The sequence below is a fragment of the Chelonoidis abingdonii genome, chromosome 2, assembly GCF_003597395.2.
Source record: "Chelonoidis abingdonii isolate Lonesome George chromosome 2, CheloAbing_2.0, whole genome shotgun sequence".
Lineage (NCBI taxonomy): Eukaryota > Metazoa > Chordata > Testudines > Testudinidae > Chelonoidis > Chelonoidis abingdonii.
In genome coordinates this window covers 175,173,263-175,187,041 of record NC_133770.1, presented here as the reverse complement: position 1 = coordinate 175,187,041, position 13,779 = coordinate 175,173,263, and the positions used below count along the sequence as shown (strand labels likewise).

At 44.9% G+C, this 13,779-nt stretch overlaps 1 protein-coding gene across 4 annotated transcripts in view; it reads right to left on the bottom strand.

Moving 5' to 3' along the window:
- Positions 1-4,138: 4,138 nt before the first annotated feature.
- LOC116832022 (serpin B6-like) overlaps positions 4,139-13,779 on the bottom strand; it is a 27,135-nt gene continuing 17,494 nt past the window's right edge. For all 4 annotated transcript variants that reach the window (XM_032792427.2, XM_032792424.2, XM_032792425.2 and 1 more), the window contains 4 exons: positions 10,377-10,494; positions 9,996-10,138; positions 6,283-6,450; positions 4,139-5,553 (listed from right to left, as the gene is read on the bottom strand). In XM_032792427.2, coding sequence (XP_032648318.1) covers positions 5,149-5,553; positions 6,283-6,450; positions 9,996-10,138; positions 10,377-10,494 — 834 coding nt within the window. In that variant the 3' untranslated portion in view covers positions 4,139-5,148. The remainder of the gene's footprint in view (positions 5,554-6,282; positions 6,451-9,995; positions 10,139-10,376; positions 10,495-13,779) is intronic.

The window sequence follows — 13,779 nt, the reverse complement described above, 5'->3', positions numbered from 1 at the left end:
ACTCTGGGTAACGTGTGCAGGACATTGCGGATGGCTTTGCACAAATGGGATTTCCCTAACTGTGGAGGGGCGATAAATGGGACGCATATTCCTATTCTGGCATCACCACCTAGCATCCGAGTACGTTAATCGAAGGAGTATTTCTCTATGGTCTCCAGGACTTGTGGATCACCGGGGTTCATTGACGTTAACAAGGCTGGCCTGGAGGTGCATGATGCATGCATCTTTCGGAACACTGGCCTGTTCAGGAAGCTGCAGGAGGGACTATGTTCTTGTTCCTCCAGTCACAGACAAAAAGAGATCAACAGTATGTGGCTTGAAGATGCCATGTGATCTTGAACCCCGGCTTACCCGTTAGTAGGCCTATTCGGTCCATGAACATGTATACAGGGAACTGTGACAGGAGAAAGGGCAAGGACAGGTTCAACTACAGCGCGAGCGATGCTGCGGATGAACTATGAGTGTGCATATATTGGCCGTTTAAAGGGGCGGTGGCGATCTCTGTAGGGAGCTACACTTGGGGATGCAGATAAACCGCGGTTATACTGTGTGCTGTGCCCTCCTAATATTTGTGAAGGGAATGGGTGAAAGATTCCGTGAGGCATGGACCTTCGGCGTGAGTCACACGCCCTGGAGGCTGAATTGCACAGCCAGCGAGCAGGGTACTAGAGAGGCCCCAGCACAGGGGCTGTCAAGGATTAGATCCTTGAGGGGGAATTTTTGAGGCGAAAACCAACACTAGATTTGGTGCTTGCACGGGAGTGAGATGCAGTGTTAGATGTAGTAAGAATCGTGTTTCCTAAGCTGATTGGCAGTGCCTGTGTTCTTTCTGGGCTAAAGGTATCTTTGACTTTCTGCATTACTAAGACTCGTTTTTTGGAAGGCCAAAAATTCATGTTATTGAAAAAGAAATAACTTTCTTGACAGACACACAAACATATTAGGAGATCTACAAAGGGTCAGGGGGGTGAAGCATGGGAACTGTACACGTCAAGGTCTTGACTAGAGGTCCTGTCTTGAGGGCTGTGCAATATGCTGGCACTTTCAGGATGCCTATACTGCATGTGAGGTAGGGGGCATTGCAGTGAGAGTGTAGGTGTAAGTGTATCAGCAGCTCTGAGTTGGAACGACAGGTGTTGGAAGGCAGCGGTGGTGGTGGTAAGAAACATGATCTGGGGGAACGAGGGTGGTTTAAACTGCGTGGGCATCAACGGAAAGAGCTTGGATGGGTGGCGTTTGCGGCGCAGTAAGTGCTTCTAGCCTATAGGCTACGACGCACATGGATAGAGTCCACTTGTGGTGTGCGCAGGATGCTTATCAGACTGCTTTATGCTCTTCTACACCGCTGGCTTTTTTCTGGCGGATCTGCTTTCGTCCAAGTTAGTTTGGTTCCTGTGACAGAGTGATCCATACTGCTTGCAGCAGGCTTCTTTGCTTTTTCGCGGCTTCTTCCGGAGTTGTTTGGAGTCTGTGCTGTTGATAACACGGCAGACGACGATCTCAAAGTTGTTGTTGGAAAGGCAAAAGGCATACTTAAACAGAGGCAGCAATGTTATATCACGACAGTGTTCCCCACAGTGAACGAGTTTACAGTCTTCACAATAGCATATTTTCCCATGCAAAGAGGCGCCAAAACCACAGGAGCCCCGAATATGTGAGTAAGGGGGACTGATTGCTTCAGGACTGTACTGTCCTCGGGGTTTCTGCGGTGTTGGGAAAGCAACAGCTGCAGGGGGCACCTGTACACTGACATTCTGCTCATTTTCCCAAGGAGTTGATCCTGGAAGATTCTCGCTGGCTGCGGGTCACCTGAGAAGGTGGGAGGTCTTCTACAGCATGCGGATTCGCTGGCCCCTATGCAGCTTTCCTGTTTGCAATGGTCCCCCAGCCCCTCGCGGCACAGTGGTGCGGACGCGTTAGCTGACTGGGACAGAGGACCACGTTGCTTCCAATAAACTTGCACAAGCGCATTTCCACGCTCTGGCTGAAACTTTTGAAAGATTACCAAGGCCAATTACCACATGTGATAGACCACATCAATGACTATTCACATCTAGGCATGCATGCATCAGACCTCCCTCCTCTCCAAAAAATTTCCATCTGATAAAAGCTGCTTACAGGAACCTCTCTGTTTTCCTCACAAGTACCGGCTGCTGTGACTGGCTACTTCTCCTGGCTTGAGAAGAGCTCCTGGATGCATGCTCCAGGGACTCTGGGGTGTCTCCCCTACCCCAGTACCTCACTCTTGCTTTCCTTCCCCTTTCTTCCTTCCTAGCCCCCGCTCTAAGGGTCATCTGCGGTCCTCGGATTGGCGTGGGGTACCCAAAGTATCGCATCCAGCTCTTTGTAAAAACGGCAGTTGTCGGGCAGCGCCGGAGCGGCAGTTTCCCTCATGGGCTTGCAATAGGCACTCCATCCGCTCCTCACTTTAACCTGCACTGCACTGTGTCCGTCATAGGCCCTTCCAGCATGGCCCTTGATATCTGCCAGAGGTATCTTAATTCTACGGCTGGAACACAGCTGGGACTGCACAGTTCCTCCCCCAAACACTGATGAGGTCCAGCAACTTGCCGTTGCTCCATGCTGAGGCTCGTTGGCGCGTGGAGGCATGGTCTCTGGGAAAGATATCACTGATTGCACTACCACACCTGGCTGAGCAAACAGGAAGGGATTTTTAAAATTCCCCGGGGCATTTAAAGGCGAGTCACCTGAGGCCAGCAGTAGAGTTTCACTGATGAGCGGAGTGGCTGAGGGCCGCATTTCTGGATACTCCGAATACCTCTGGAGGCAATAACAGTGCTTTTGGTGGCCCACTGGCGAATAGCTCAACTGCCAAAAGTGATGTGCTGGTGAGACTCATCAGCATACTCCTCAGCAGTTCAGGCTCCATTTCCCACAGAAATCGCGCTGCACAGAAACCACTGAGAGAGTCAAGATGGCGCCAAATGTGGACGGAAAAAACAGGGATTGCTGGGATGTGAAGCGATGCATCATGGGGCGTTGGGACAGGAAGCAGAATGACCCGCACCCTCCGCCCCCTTCCCACAACCCACGGTGCCAAAATGAGACGAGGTGCTCTGTGGGATAGCTGCCCATAATGCACCACTCCCAACAGTGCTGCAAATGTAGCCACACTGCAGCGCTGGTAGCTGTCAGCGTGGCCACACTCCAGCGCTTTCCCTACACAGCTGTATGAAGACAGCTGTAACTCCCAAAGTGTAGCCAAATCCTAAGATACATCACACTGGACTGGAAGTTAGGAAATGCGGGTGCTACTCCCAGCTCTGCCAGTGACCTGCTGTGACTCTGGACAGGTCAGTTTACTTTCCCTTTCTTCTGTTTTGACTCCCTGTACTAGACATTGTACAAACACAATAGGCCCCCAGTAATGGTTAGAGTTCTAGGCACTACTGAAATACATATAATGAAATACATTTTAATAGAAAACTGGCTCAGCTGGTAGGGTTTCCCGCAATTTCTTCAGAGTTAAGGACCTGCTGTGGTGCATATCCACTGTCTGCTCCCAGGGCAGCTTATAATGCCCTGGCTCTGCCCACAGGGACTGTTCCTTTTCACCACCTTTAAAGTCAAGTCAGTGTTTCTACTTCCTACAGTTGTGAATAATGCTGGACTCTGTTCCAGTGCCAGTAGTGGCGCCGATTGTGAAGGGTCAGGATTTGTAGTTGGTGAAGGGAATGAAAACCTTGCATACAATCCAGGACTGGCATCTTACTGCAATTTATAATACAGTAAAAGGTTATTTTCAACAACGAGGTTTTCGTTGACACTAATTCCTTACCTGCTCAGACTTCACTCTGCCAGGTTATGAGGAGCTGTTGGCAAACCTAACTGGACACTGAAACTGAGTTAGCTGCAACACTCAGAACAACACTAAATTCTATGTTCCAAGTTAACCACCCTTTTGCCTCTATTTACATATGTTCTTGGCAGCCAAGTATTCTAAAGGAAGCAATACATACTGGACTTGATGGAGGTGGGAGCCCTGCTAGTGCAGTCTTAGAATGGCAGGGCCTGTCTCTGCTAGTTATCGATGGCAAAATTCACACAGTTTGTTTCAATCACACTCCAGCTGAAGAACTACACAATTAAAACCAAACAAAACCCGACCACACAGCACTTCACATCAGTTCTTTTATTGTGGGTTCAAGGAGCAGAAACAGCAATAACAAAATCACTGGATAAAGCCATCATGGTGGGACAGTTTATAGCATTATCAGTCGAAGTAAAAAGATATACAAACTGCTGAGTTACATATTGTCTTCGTGGTTTGTTACATTAGATACAAATGAGAGCTTTCACATTTAAGTTACTGTATGTGTCCTGGAAGCTTTTTATTATAATCTTTGCTATAGATAGAAATGTCTGTCCTATTTCACAAGTCTTAAAAATATTAGTGTAACCCAGCTTAACTAGTGATAAGACATATGCAGAGTGAAATTCTGACCCCACTGAAGTCAATAAGAAGTTTTACTATTGACTTCAGTAGAGCTGGCTTCATTCCTTGTCTTGAATAAGTACTTGCTCAATTTTCTCTGAAGAGTAACAGTTATGTTAACATCATTCATAAAAATCTGTTAGATGGCTGCATAGCTAGACATGGAAGGAACCAGTCTAGAAAATGAGAGAGGGAGAAGGGAAATTTGCAAAAAGCATTTGGAGGTCAGTCAGAAGTCAGTCTTCTTTCTTCCCCCCCCCCCCACGAGATCTTATCACTTGCTGCTAAGAAACCCCAAGTATGAGAACCAAATTTCTATGCTAATATGTATAGAGATGGAAGGATGCAGGAAGCAAGATGTCATGGCTAAAGATGGGCTCAAGTTAAGGAACCCTGCATTTATTAAGGTATATGGGATACAAGGGGTGGTTTACAGGTAACTATGGCTAATGCCATTTTAAATCTTACCACTTGGAAAAAATATTAAATGATCCTGTTATTTAAAACTGTTGCTTAAATTTGAATAGAGGACTACAAAAAGCTGTTTCAGGCACAAGAGAGAAGGGTGTTTAGGGTTGCACCATGTAACGTACAGCATCTGTACAAAGCTTGTTGCTAGAGTGCAAAAAAAATCCCAAGATAATCAAATGGAAATAACTTTACTGTGTTAAGGGCTGCAACTTTTTTTTTTTTTAGGGGGAACAAAATCTGCCATAGAACAGAATATTGCCAGTTTTGTTGTGCCGGATAACAAAGAGGAAAGGATGGTCAGCAGTGAACTGTGGTACAATCAGTGCACATCGCATATTGATCACTGCTGCAGTAGCAGCTGCTGCCTCCGTGCCTTCTTCGTTTACCTCCACAAAGGACTTGTGAACAACATCAGACAGAACTAGGTCATTGCTGGCTGACATTCCAGATAAATCCACCTTCTCACAGTCAAATGCATCAGCCATTCCCATGCTCTTCAGAACAGGCTTCAGATCATAAGCTTGCTCCAACTTAAATCTGGGTAAAAACACCTCCACTTCACTATAGTCCATCATTTCTGGATTTATCCACTCTGTAAGTTTCTCATAGGTAAGTTCTCTTTCCAGCTAAAGGAAAAAAGGTCAAAATTAAAGAGGAAGAAAAGCCAGGAATTTATACCAACAAAACAATGACCACTGTGTGTGTTTACACAGTAAGGATTAGCATCCTCTCCTAGTCTGGAGTGAATGCTACTGCTGTAGTCAGAAGCAAAAAATAAATGGCATTCAGATACATTCTTATATTAGTATAGTCAAAAGGCCCTCTAATTAGGATCAGAGCCCCACTGTGCAATATGCAAGTACCGTCACAAGCCCATCTTTCATAGTGACAAGTTAATGCAATTGCACGTTGTCACTAGTAATGAAGTGTACTTTGCAGAGGTGCCTACTGTGGGAGAGGCATTACTATTTTGCCATCCCGTGCCAACTCAGTAACAATATAGCACAGAAAGGAAATCAGTAGCTCTTGAATGGATCTCTCCAGGATCTCATTCAATCTGTCACCATGTTTTGGCTTCATCCCAATCCCTGGTGACCTCTCCTCTAATCAAGAAGTCTCTCCTTTCACAACTTAAGACTTCTCTGGACATCAGAGAGAGCTGGGCTTACTTGACAGCGACACATGGTATTCCCAGCTCTTGGGAGACAGATGTAACATCTCCTCAGCTCTCCCACCCTGTGCTAATACTGGTAAGTTCAGAGCTTGGGACTTGAATTCACAGATCTAAATGAGATTTAATCAAGTGCTCTTCTCTAGCAGGATTTGAGGTTTTTAATTCAGTACAAATGCCTTACCTGTTCCAGGCCAGTGGAATTATCTTGGATTTCATCGGGAAGCAGGATGATCATACTAGTCTCATTATCAACATAAGGGAGGTCAAGGATTTTGGTCTGAAAGTCTATTAGGTAGTTCATGTTAAATTTAGCTTTCTTGAACATCATCTGCACTGGTTTGCTCTCATTCTTTAAAAAAAAAAAAAAAAAAAGTCAATGTCAATAAGTACTACAGAGCCAGCATGTTGGTACTAAAGCAGAAAAACTGGGATTCAAATCACATGGGACATCTGAAAATTGGGCTGGACAGAGCACTAGAGAATATTGCAGGGAAGGGTCCTACCATTGCCCTTTGGGGTGGCAGGGAATGAACCAAAATTCTATCAGGCTTTTCCCATTTGTAATGCCCAGTCCCTCGAGATTTATTTTGAGGAAAACACTACAGGTATTTTAGTTGCTTAGTGTGTAGCTTCCTATCAACAAAATTGTTAAAACCCTGGACCTCTGTGCCCAAAGAGTTTCATACCTGGATTCAAGCCTGTTAATTTACCGACATATTTTAAATCTTTGCTTCAAATGGACAGGGAACATCTTCAGTTTAAATATTTTGTTCTTTTAGGCTCAAAAGAAAGGTCAAATATTTTAGTGATATTAAAATTAAATCCTAAAATTATAAAGCCACTAATGGTTTGAAATGACCATTTTGAAATCCACTATCTCCTACCATTTTTCTTATGGAGCACAAGCTAGTGAGGCTATTTCATTATTTTCTTATAATTCAAGATGAGAAAATAAGAATTAGCCTGAAACTTTAAGGCCATTAATCCAACTTTTCCAAAGCTTCAATCTAAAAGGTTAGTAGGCAGGAGATTTCAAACCTCTGAATGCTAAATGGCAAATACGGCTAGCACTGCTATTGCTGTTAATACAGAAAAGGAGAGGTTGAGTGGACAGGAGCACAAAGCCAGATTTGCTTAAGAAAGGAGCAGGCAGCAAAAACAAACCGTGATCCTGTGAGTACTTTAAAGAGAGTGGCTACTAGTAGAAAAAGAGAGTGGCTATTAGTGTGCTGGAAAGGCTGTTGAGAGTGTTCATGGATGATACCATAGGGGAGCTGAAAAGCTCAGTTAGCATCTGGATTTCTGTATGCTTATCTGAACTCTATTTCTGACAGTTCTTTACGACTAGTCAGGGTAAGCAGACTGAAGATGAGTGATTTTTAGTTTGTTCTGGAAGCGCTGAGATTTGTGGTCATTCCTATGCCTTATAAAGTGAATTCCATAGCTGTGGGTCATCTGCCCTCTTCCACTCGAGTTTTTGTGACTGACAATTCTCTCTCTCCTAATGAATTCCTTTAAAGGTTATATTCCCTGTCATGAAGAAAATGCAGTCCTCTGGTAGCTCAGGCCAGTTTCATAGACAGCTTTGAAGATTAGGGTCAAAACCTTAATATGACCCTGTATTTAATGGGGAGTCAGCATAGTACTGATCCCCCCACCCCCACCCTTGAAGAAGAAAAAGGAGAACTAAGCAACTTCACAAGTTAGGGCTCTTTCTGGGAAAGACTGGCACCAACTCCCCAGTAGGTCTAAGGCAGGACAATAGCATTCTATCAAATGCTTCAGAGAGATCTAAGAGTGTGAATGTATTTCTCTTATCCATGGACAAGAGCAGGTCATCCATCAACACTACTTGTACTGTCTGTTACCTATCAAGATCCGAAGCCCAGATTTGGGAAGGTCCACTATACAGATGGTAAATAGGTGTATCCACTTGCATTTTCATTACATAATCCACAAATAGGAAGGTTAGATCCCAAGCAGTAAAGTCTGTGGTTTCCACTCATGGCTTCTGGAGAGCTGGCCTGACAACTTGCCGGGCTGGCTGATGAAGTTCTCTCTCTAACAGATGACGTTAAGAGATCGTAGGGCTTCCATGCACTCCTGAATGTCTTTACTCATCCAGGAAGGGATGGGTACAAGTCACACAGGGTGGCTCACATCTCATTCACTTTCTTGGTATGCAAAGGGGCTGAGCTCTTCAGAGTCACCTTACCAGTCCCTGTTTGTGCTATTTGTAGACAGCCTCATGAGGATGGATGAGCTTCTCCAAGAAGAAAGGCTAGCCTATCGCCACAGTCAGACTGTATTATGACTTGGGGTAGAGTGGATGCACTTCAAGATGAGGCGATTTGCACACTGTGATGTGAGTAGCTAAAAAAAAGGAACCTGATCTAATTTATGTATCAGTTTAATGGTGGAATCCATTTTAAAGCAAAAGTGATGTTTTGTTCAAAGCTTGCTGTAAACTGAAATGTTCCATGTGTAAAAGCATCTGAACGCACGCATCTTCCCTTCTGCTTATAGCCAATAAGGACCTAATTCTTCTCACTTCTTTTTTATACTATTGTACCCAGTGATGAGCTGCCAGAATGTTAATAACTGGTTCCCTACCGGGTCTTCGGTGGCACTTCAGCCACGGGTCCTTCGCTCGCTCCCAGTTTTTGGCCACCCTAACTGCCCCTCCAGGGCTCCACCCCCCTACCCAACTCGCCCCTCTTCCTGTCCCCTGACTGCCTCGATCCCATCCACCACCACCCCGACAGACCTCTGGAACTCCCACGCCTACCCAACCCCTCGTTCCTCGTCCCCTGACCGCCCTCCCAGAACCTCTTCCCCCTCCAACCACTCCCTGCCCCCTTATCTAACTCCTCCTCCCAGCCCCAGCCCGGCCCCTTAGCATGCTGCTCAGGGCAGTGTGTATCAATATCATGTGGCCCACTGGAGCTCGCTGCCCCATCCCCTTTCCTTGCTGCTCAAAAGCAGCAGGAGCTCAGAGCTGCCCAGGAGCAGTCCAGAGCGCTGGCACCAGGCTCTGCGAGAGGGGGGGAGGCGAGGGAGGGGCCAGGGGAGCCTCCCCAGCTGGGAGCTCAGGTGGACCGGATGTGGCCCACGGGCCAGAGTTTACCCACCCCTTTAACAACCGGCTTCTAAATTTAACAACTGGTTCACGTGAACTGGCTCCAGCTCACCACTGATTGTACCCATTGGAATCCCAGTCATGGACCAGGCCCACACTGTGCTAGCAAGAAGACCGACCCTGCTCCGAAGAGCTTACAGTCTAAGTATAGCTGTTTTAGCTCCACTGACTACAGTGGAGTTACTCTTGATGTACACTGATGTGAGGAGAATTAGCTATCGCCACATATTTTACAAATCCAACCTTACAAGACATGAGGTATTTGAGCATTATTCATGTTCCAATTTTATCACTGGGTAAAAACTGATGCAGAGGGAACCAGTTTCTGTAAGTAACCATAATTCTGTGGTAGTTCTGCACACAAGACTGCAGCATGTTAGAGGACAGGGAGGTTAAATGACTTCCAAGTTCTCTAACCACTGAACAATTTATGGAGTCCGACACTCGTTTATCCACATTCTTCCCTTTTATGTTCAAGGCTACCTCCCTCCAACATGAAAAGATACTGTGAGAGGTGCAGCTGAAAGCAAAAGCAGGAAACAAGGGATACATCTAAGTTAATGTATTTAATTGAAAATGTAGTTTCAAAGATGTTTACAATAAACTAACCAAAGGGGTTGTGTTGAGGGGATGGGATGGGATAGAATAGAGGGTTGTGGTAAAGTGTACTTAGGGCAATCCTGATTAAAAGCATTTCTTGTTTCTCTGGGTGAAAATTAGTACAAAGTTAGTGTTATTATTTTCCTACTTCATACCTTGTTAATTTTAAATTGCCTTTCCACTGTGCGATCTTTGTCAAATTGGGTTGCCCAGTTGCCTTTGAAGTAGATGGCGTTCACCAAGACTAGTCTGGTCATTGAATCAATAATACCCTGAGCCAACAGATTCTGGATTTTACCTTTAGGACACATTAAAGGAAGCATAGTTTTTAGCTGGTACACACCTATCTACCTAGTTGTGTTGTTAACAACAGTATCCTCTACCCGCTGCACAAGACAAGAACTACATCTTAATCTGAAGGATTCAGTTCTGTTTTTCCCCCTCCCTCCCTTATTCTATCTTTCCTATGGCCATATGCTTTTTAAGCAGACATTGGCTGTTTAGAAAAGCAGAGTTCCACAGTGTAAGTTACTTACCTTCAGTTTTTTCTTCTACCCAGGCATTTATATGTTTTCTGGAATCTTCTGCAGCCCTAGAAAAGTCAAGTTGTTCTAGCTCTGAATGGTAGAATTTCTGGCAGAAGTCTATAAATGTCTAGGACAAACAAAGGAGGATGTCTTAACAATATATTTTTCTGACATGCTGTTGTAGAAGACTCAGTCATAGAATCTACCTCTTCTTCCTCCATCCCTTCAGAAAGAGTCAGTCTTAACACCAACTTGTCGTCTTTTATTTTCTATTATTACATTCTTAGTCCAAGCAGCTGTCTTAAGTCTGGTCTACACTACGCGTTTATACTGAATTTAGCAGAGTTAAACCAATTTAACCCTGCACCCGTCCAAGAGAGAGATGAATCACACATGTGACTATGTAAGGTGAATAGTGTTGCTCACCGTGAAGAGTAAAAGCATATGTTTATAAATGTATCTCTAAATACTTCTCTCTCTTTTTTTCCCTTCCCTCATAGGCAGCTGCAATTTAAGCCTCACTACTCCATCCCAAAAGGCTATCTCAGATAAGGCAGGACAGAGAAAAAGACGCAAGACGAAATTTCTGGGAAGAGTATGGAAGTGACCTGCAAATGAAAGAGCTCATCTGAAGAGTGGCAAGGACGTGGTAATCAATTACAGGAAGATGCCAGTGAACGTGAGGACAGGAGGGGAACGCTCGAGATGAGAAATGGGGCAAGGAAATCAGAGGTGTAGGCCAAGGGAAGATCCAGCGGTGGCGGGATGCACACTCTGGGGCTGCTGCGTGATCAAACTGACATGCTGCTGGCATCTGGATGGAGCTTTCAAGGAAGCAGCAGCAAGGCATCACAGAGTGCCGCTGCAGCCACCTGTATATCACCCTCACTCTCACCAATGTCCACATGCCTCCATCACCCAGAATGTGTAAGAACGCCGTGGGGGGAGGCGTGCACTTGGCACAGTCTAAACCCCGTGGACAACCCACCACAAGGCAGTCATTACTTGGAAATTTTTTTTAGTGGGCCTTTCCATTCCCATCTTCCATATCCAACACTACAACCCGGGTTACCTTGTCAGTTCTCTCCTCTTTTAACAATGAATTAATAAAGAATACATGATTTTAAATGAATGAGGCTTTATTTCTTAAGCAGCTATAAATTGAAGGGGGAAAGAGGTGGTTGTTTACAGGGAATGAGTCAATCAGGGGTGGGGTTGGGGGTTCATTAAGGGGACACAACACAGCAGTCAACCACTGTACCCTGGCTGTGATGAAACTCGTTTTCAAAGCTTCTCTGATGCCGCAACTGTTCCTGGTGTGCTCTTTAATCGCCTGTGTCTGGCTGTGCGTAATCAAGTGGTCAGGTGATTTGCCTCAGCCTCCCAACCCGCCATAAAGTCATCACCCTTATCCACAGAGTTGTGAGCACACAGCAACAAGCAATAACAAGGGGACAGTGGTTTGGCTGAGGTCTGGAGCGAGTCAGTAAGTGCGCACAGCACGACCTTTAAACAGCCAAAATGCACATTCTACCACATTCTCACTTGCTCAGCCGTAATTGAACAACTCCCAATACGACTAACTGTCCGCAGGCTGCATTGTTGTAGGCTCATGAGCCATGGCATCCAAGGGGTAGGCTGGTCACCAGGATAACTAACAGGCATTTCAACATCCCAACAGGTTATTTTCTGGTCTGGGAAGTAGTTCCCTGCTGCAAGCTGTTTAAACAGAGTAGTGTTCTGAGACGCGAGCGATATGGACATTTCATAGACTCTAGGAACTGGAAAGGGACTCAGAGAGGTCATTGAGTCCAGTCCCTGCCTCATGGCAGGATCAATAGCTGTCTAGACCAATCCTATAGACATTTATCTACTACTTTAAATATCTCCAGAGATGGTGATTCCACAAACCTCCTAGGCAATTTTAATTACCAGTGTTTAACTACCTGACAGTTATGGAACTTTTTCCTAATGTCCATACCTAAATCTCCTTGCTGGCAGTTTAAGCCAGGCATTGCTTCTTGTTCTATCCTTAGAGCTAAGGTGAACAATTTTCTCCCCCTCCCTGATGACATTCTTTTAGATACGCTGAAAAATGCTATCATGTCCCCTCTCATCTTCTCTTTCCAACCTAAACAAACCCATTCTTTCAGCCTTCCTTCGTAAGGTCATGTTCTCAAGACCCTTTAAATCATTCTTGTGTCTACTTCTCTGGACCTCTCCAATTATCTCCACATCTTTTCTTGAAATGCGGTGCCCAGAAACTGGACACAAATACTCCCAGTGAGGCCTTAACCAGCGCAGAGTAGAGCGGAAGAATGAATTCTCGTGTCTGGTTACAACACCCTGTTTAATGCATCCCAGAATCACGTTTTGCCCTTTTTTTGCAACAGTATCACACTGTTGAACTCAATCTTTAGCTTGTGGTCCACTATGACCCCTAGATCTCTATTCTGCCTAACTCCTTCTAGACAGTCTCTTCCAGTTCTGTATGTGCGAAATGATTGTTCCTTCCTAAGAGTGGAGCACTTCTGCATTGTCTTTATTGAACTTTCATACCGGTTGCTTCAGACATTCCCAATTTGTCCAGATCATTTTGAAATTTTGACTCCTGTCCTCAAAGCAGTTGCAATCCCTCCCAGTTTGGGTATCGTCGCGCAAACTTAAATAAAAGCTTACTTTCTATGCCAACATCTAAGTCGTTGATGAGATATGAAAGACAGAGCCGGTACCCAAAACAGACCCTGTGGTAACCCCACTTGTTATACCTTCCAGCAGGGATTGGGAGCCATTAATACCCACGTCTCTGAGTACGGTTATACCAGCCAGTTATGCACCACCTTATAGTAGCCCCATCCTAAACTGTATTTGCTATTTATCGATAAGAATATCATGCGAGACAGTAATCAAATGCCTTACTAAGTCTAGGTATACCACATCCACGGCTTCTCCCTTACCACAAGGCCTAGTAATCCTATCAAGAAAAGCGGATCAGATATGGTTGACATGAATTTGGTTTTACAAATCACCAGCCGGCTACATATCCTAATCACCTTAGACCATTCGAAGTGTTTGCAGATGATTTCTTTAAAATTGCTCCATTATCTTACCCTGGCACAGAAGTTAAACTAACTGTCATGTAGTTTCCTGGGTTGTTTTATATTTCCCTTTTTATAGATGGGCACTAACTATTTGCCCTTTTCCCAGTCTTCTGGAATCTCTCCGCCCACCCATCAGAGCTTTCAAAGATAATAGCTAAGAGGCTGCAGATACCTCCTCTATTAACTCTTGCGTATTCCTAAGAATGCATTTACCATCAGGCCCATGATGACTTGCAGGCATCTAACTTTCTAAGTGATTTTTAACGTTGCTCTTTTTTTATTTTAATATACTTCTAAACCTAATCTTTCTG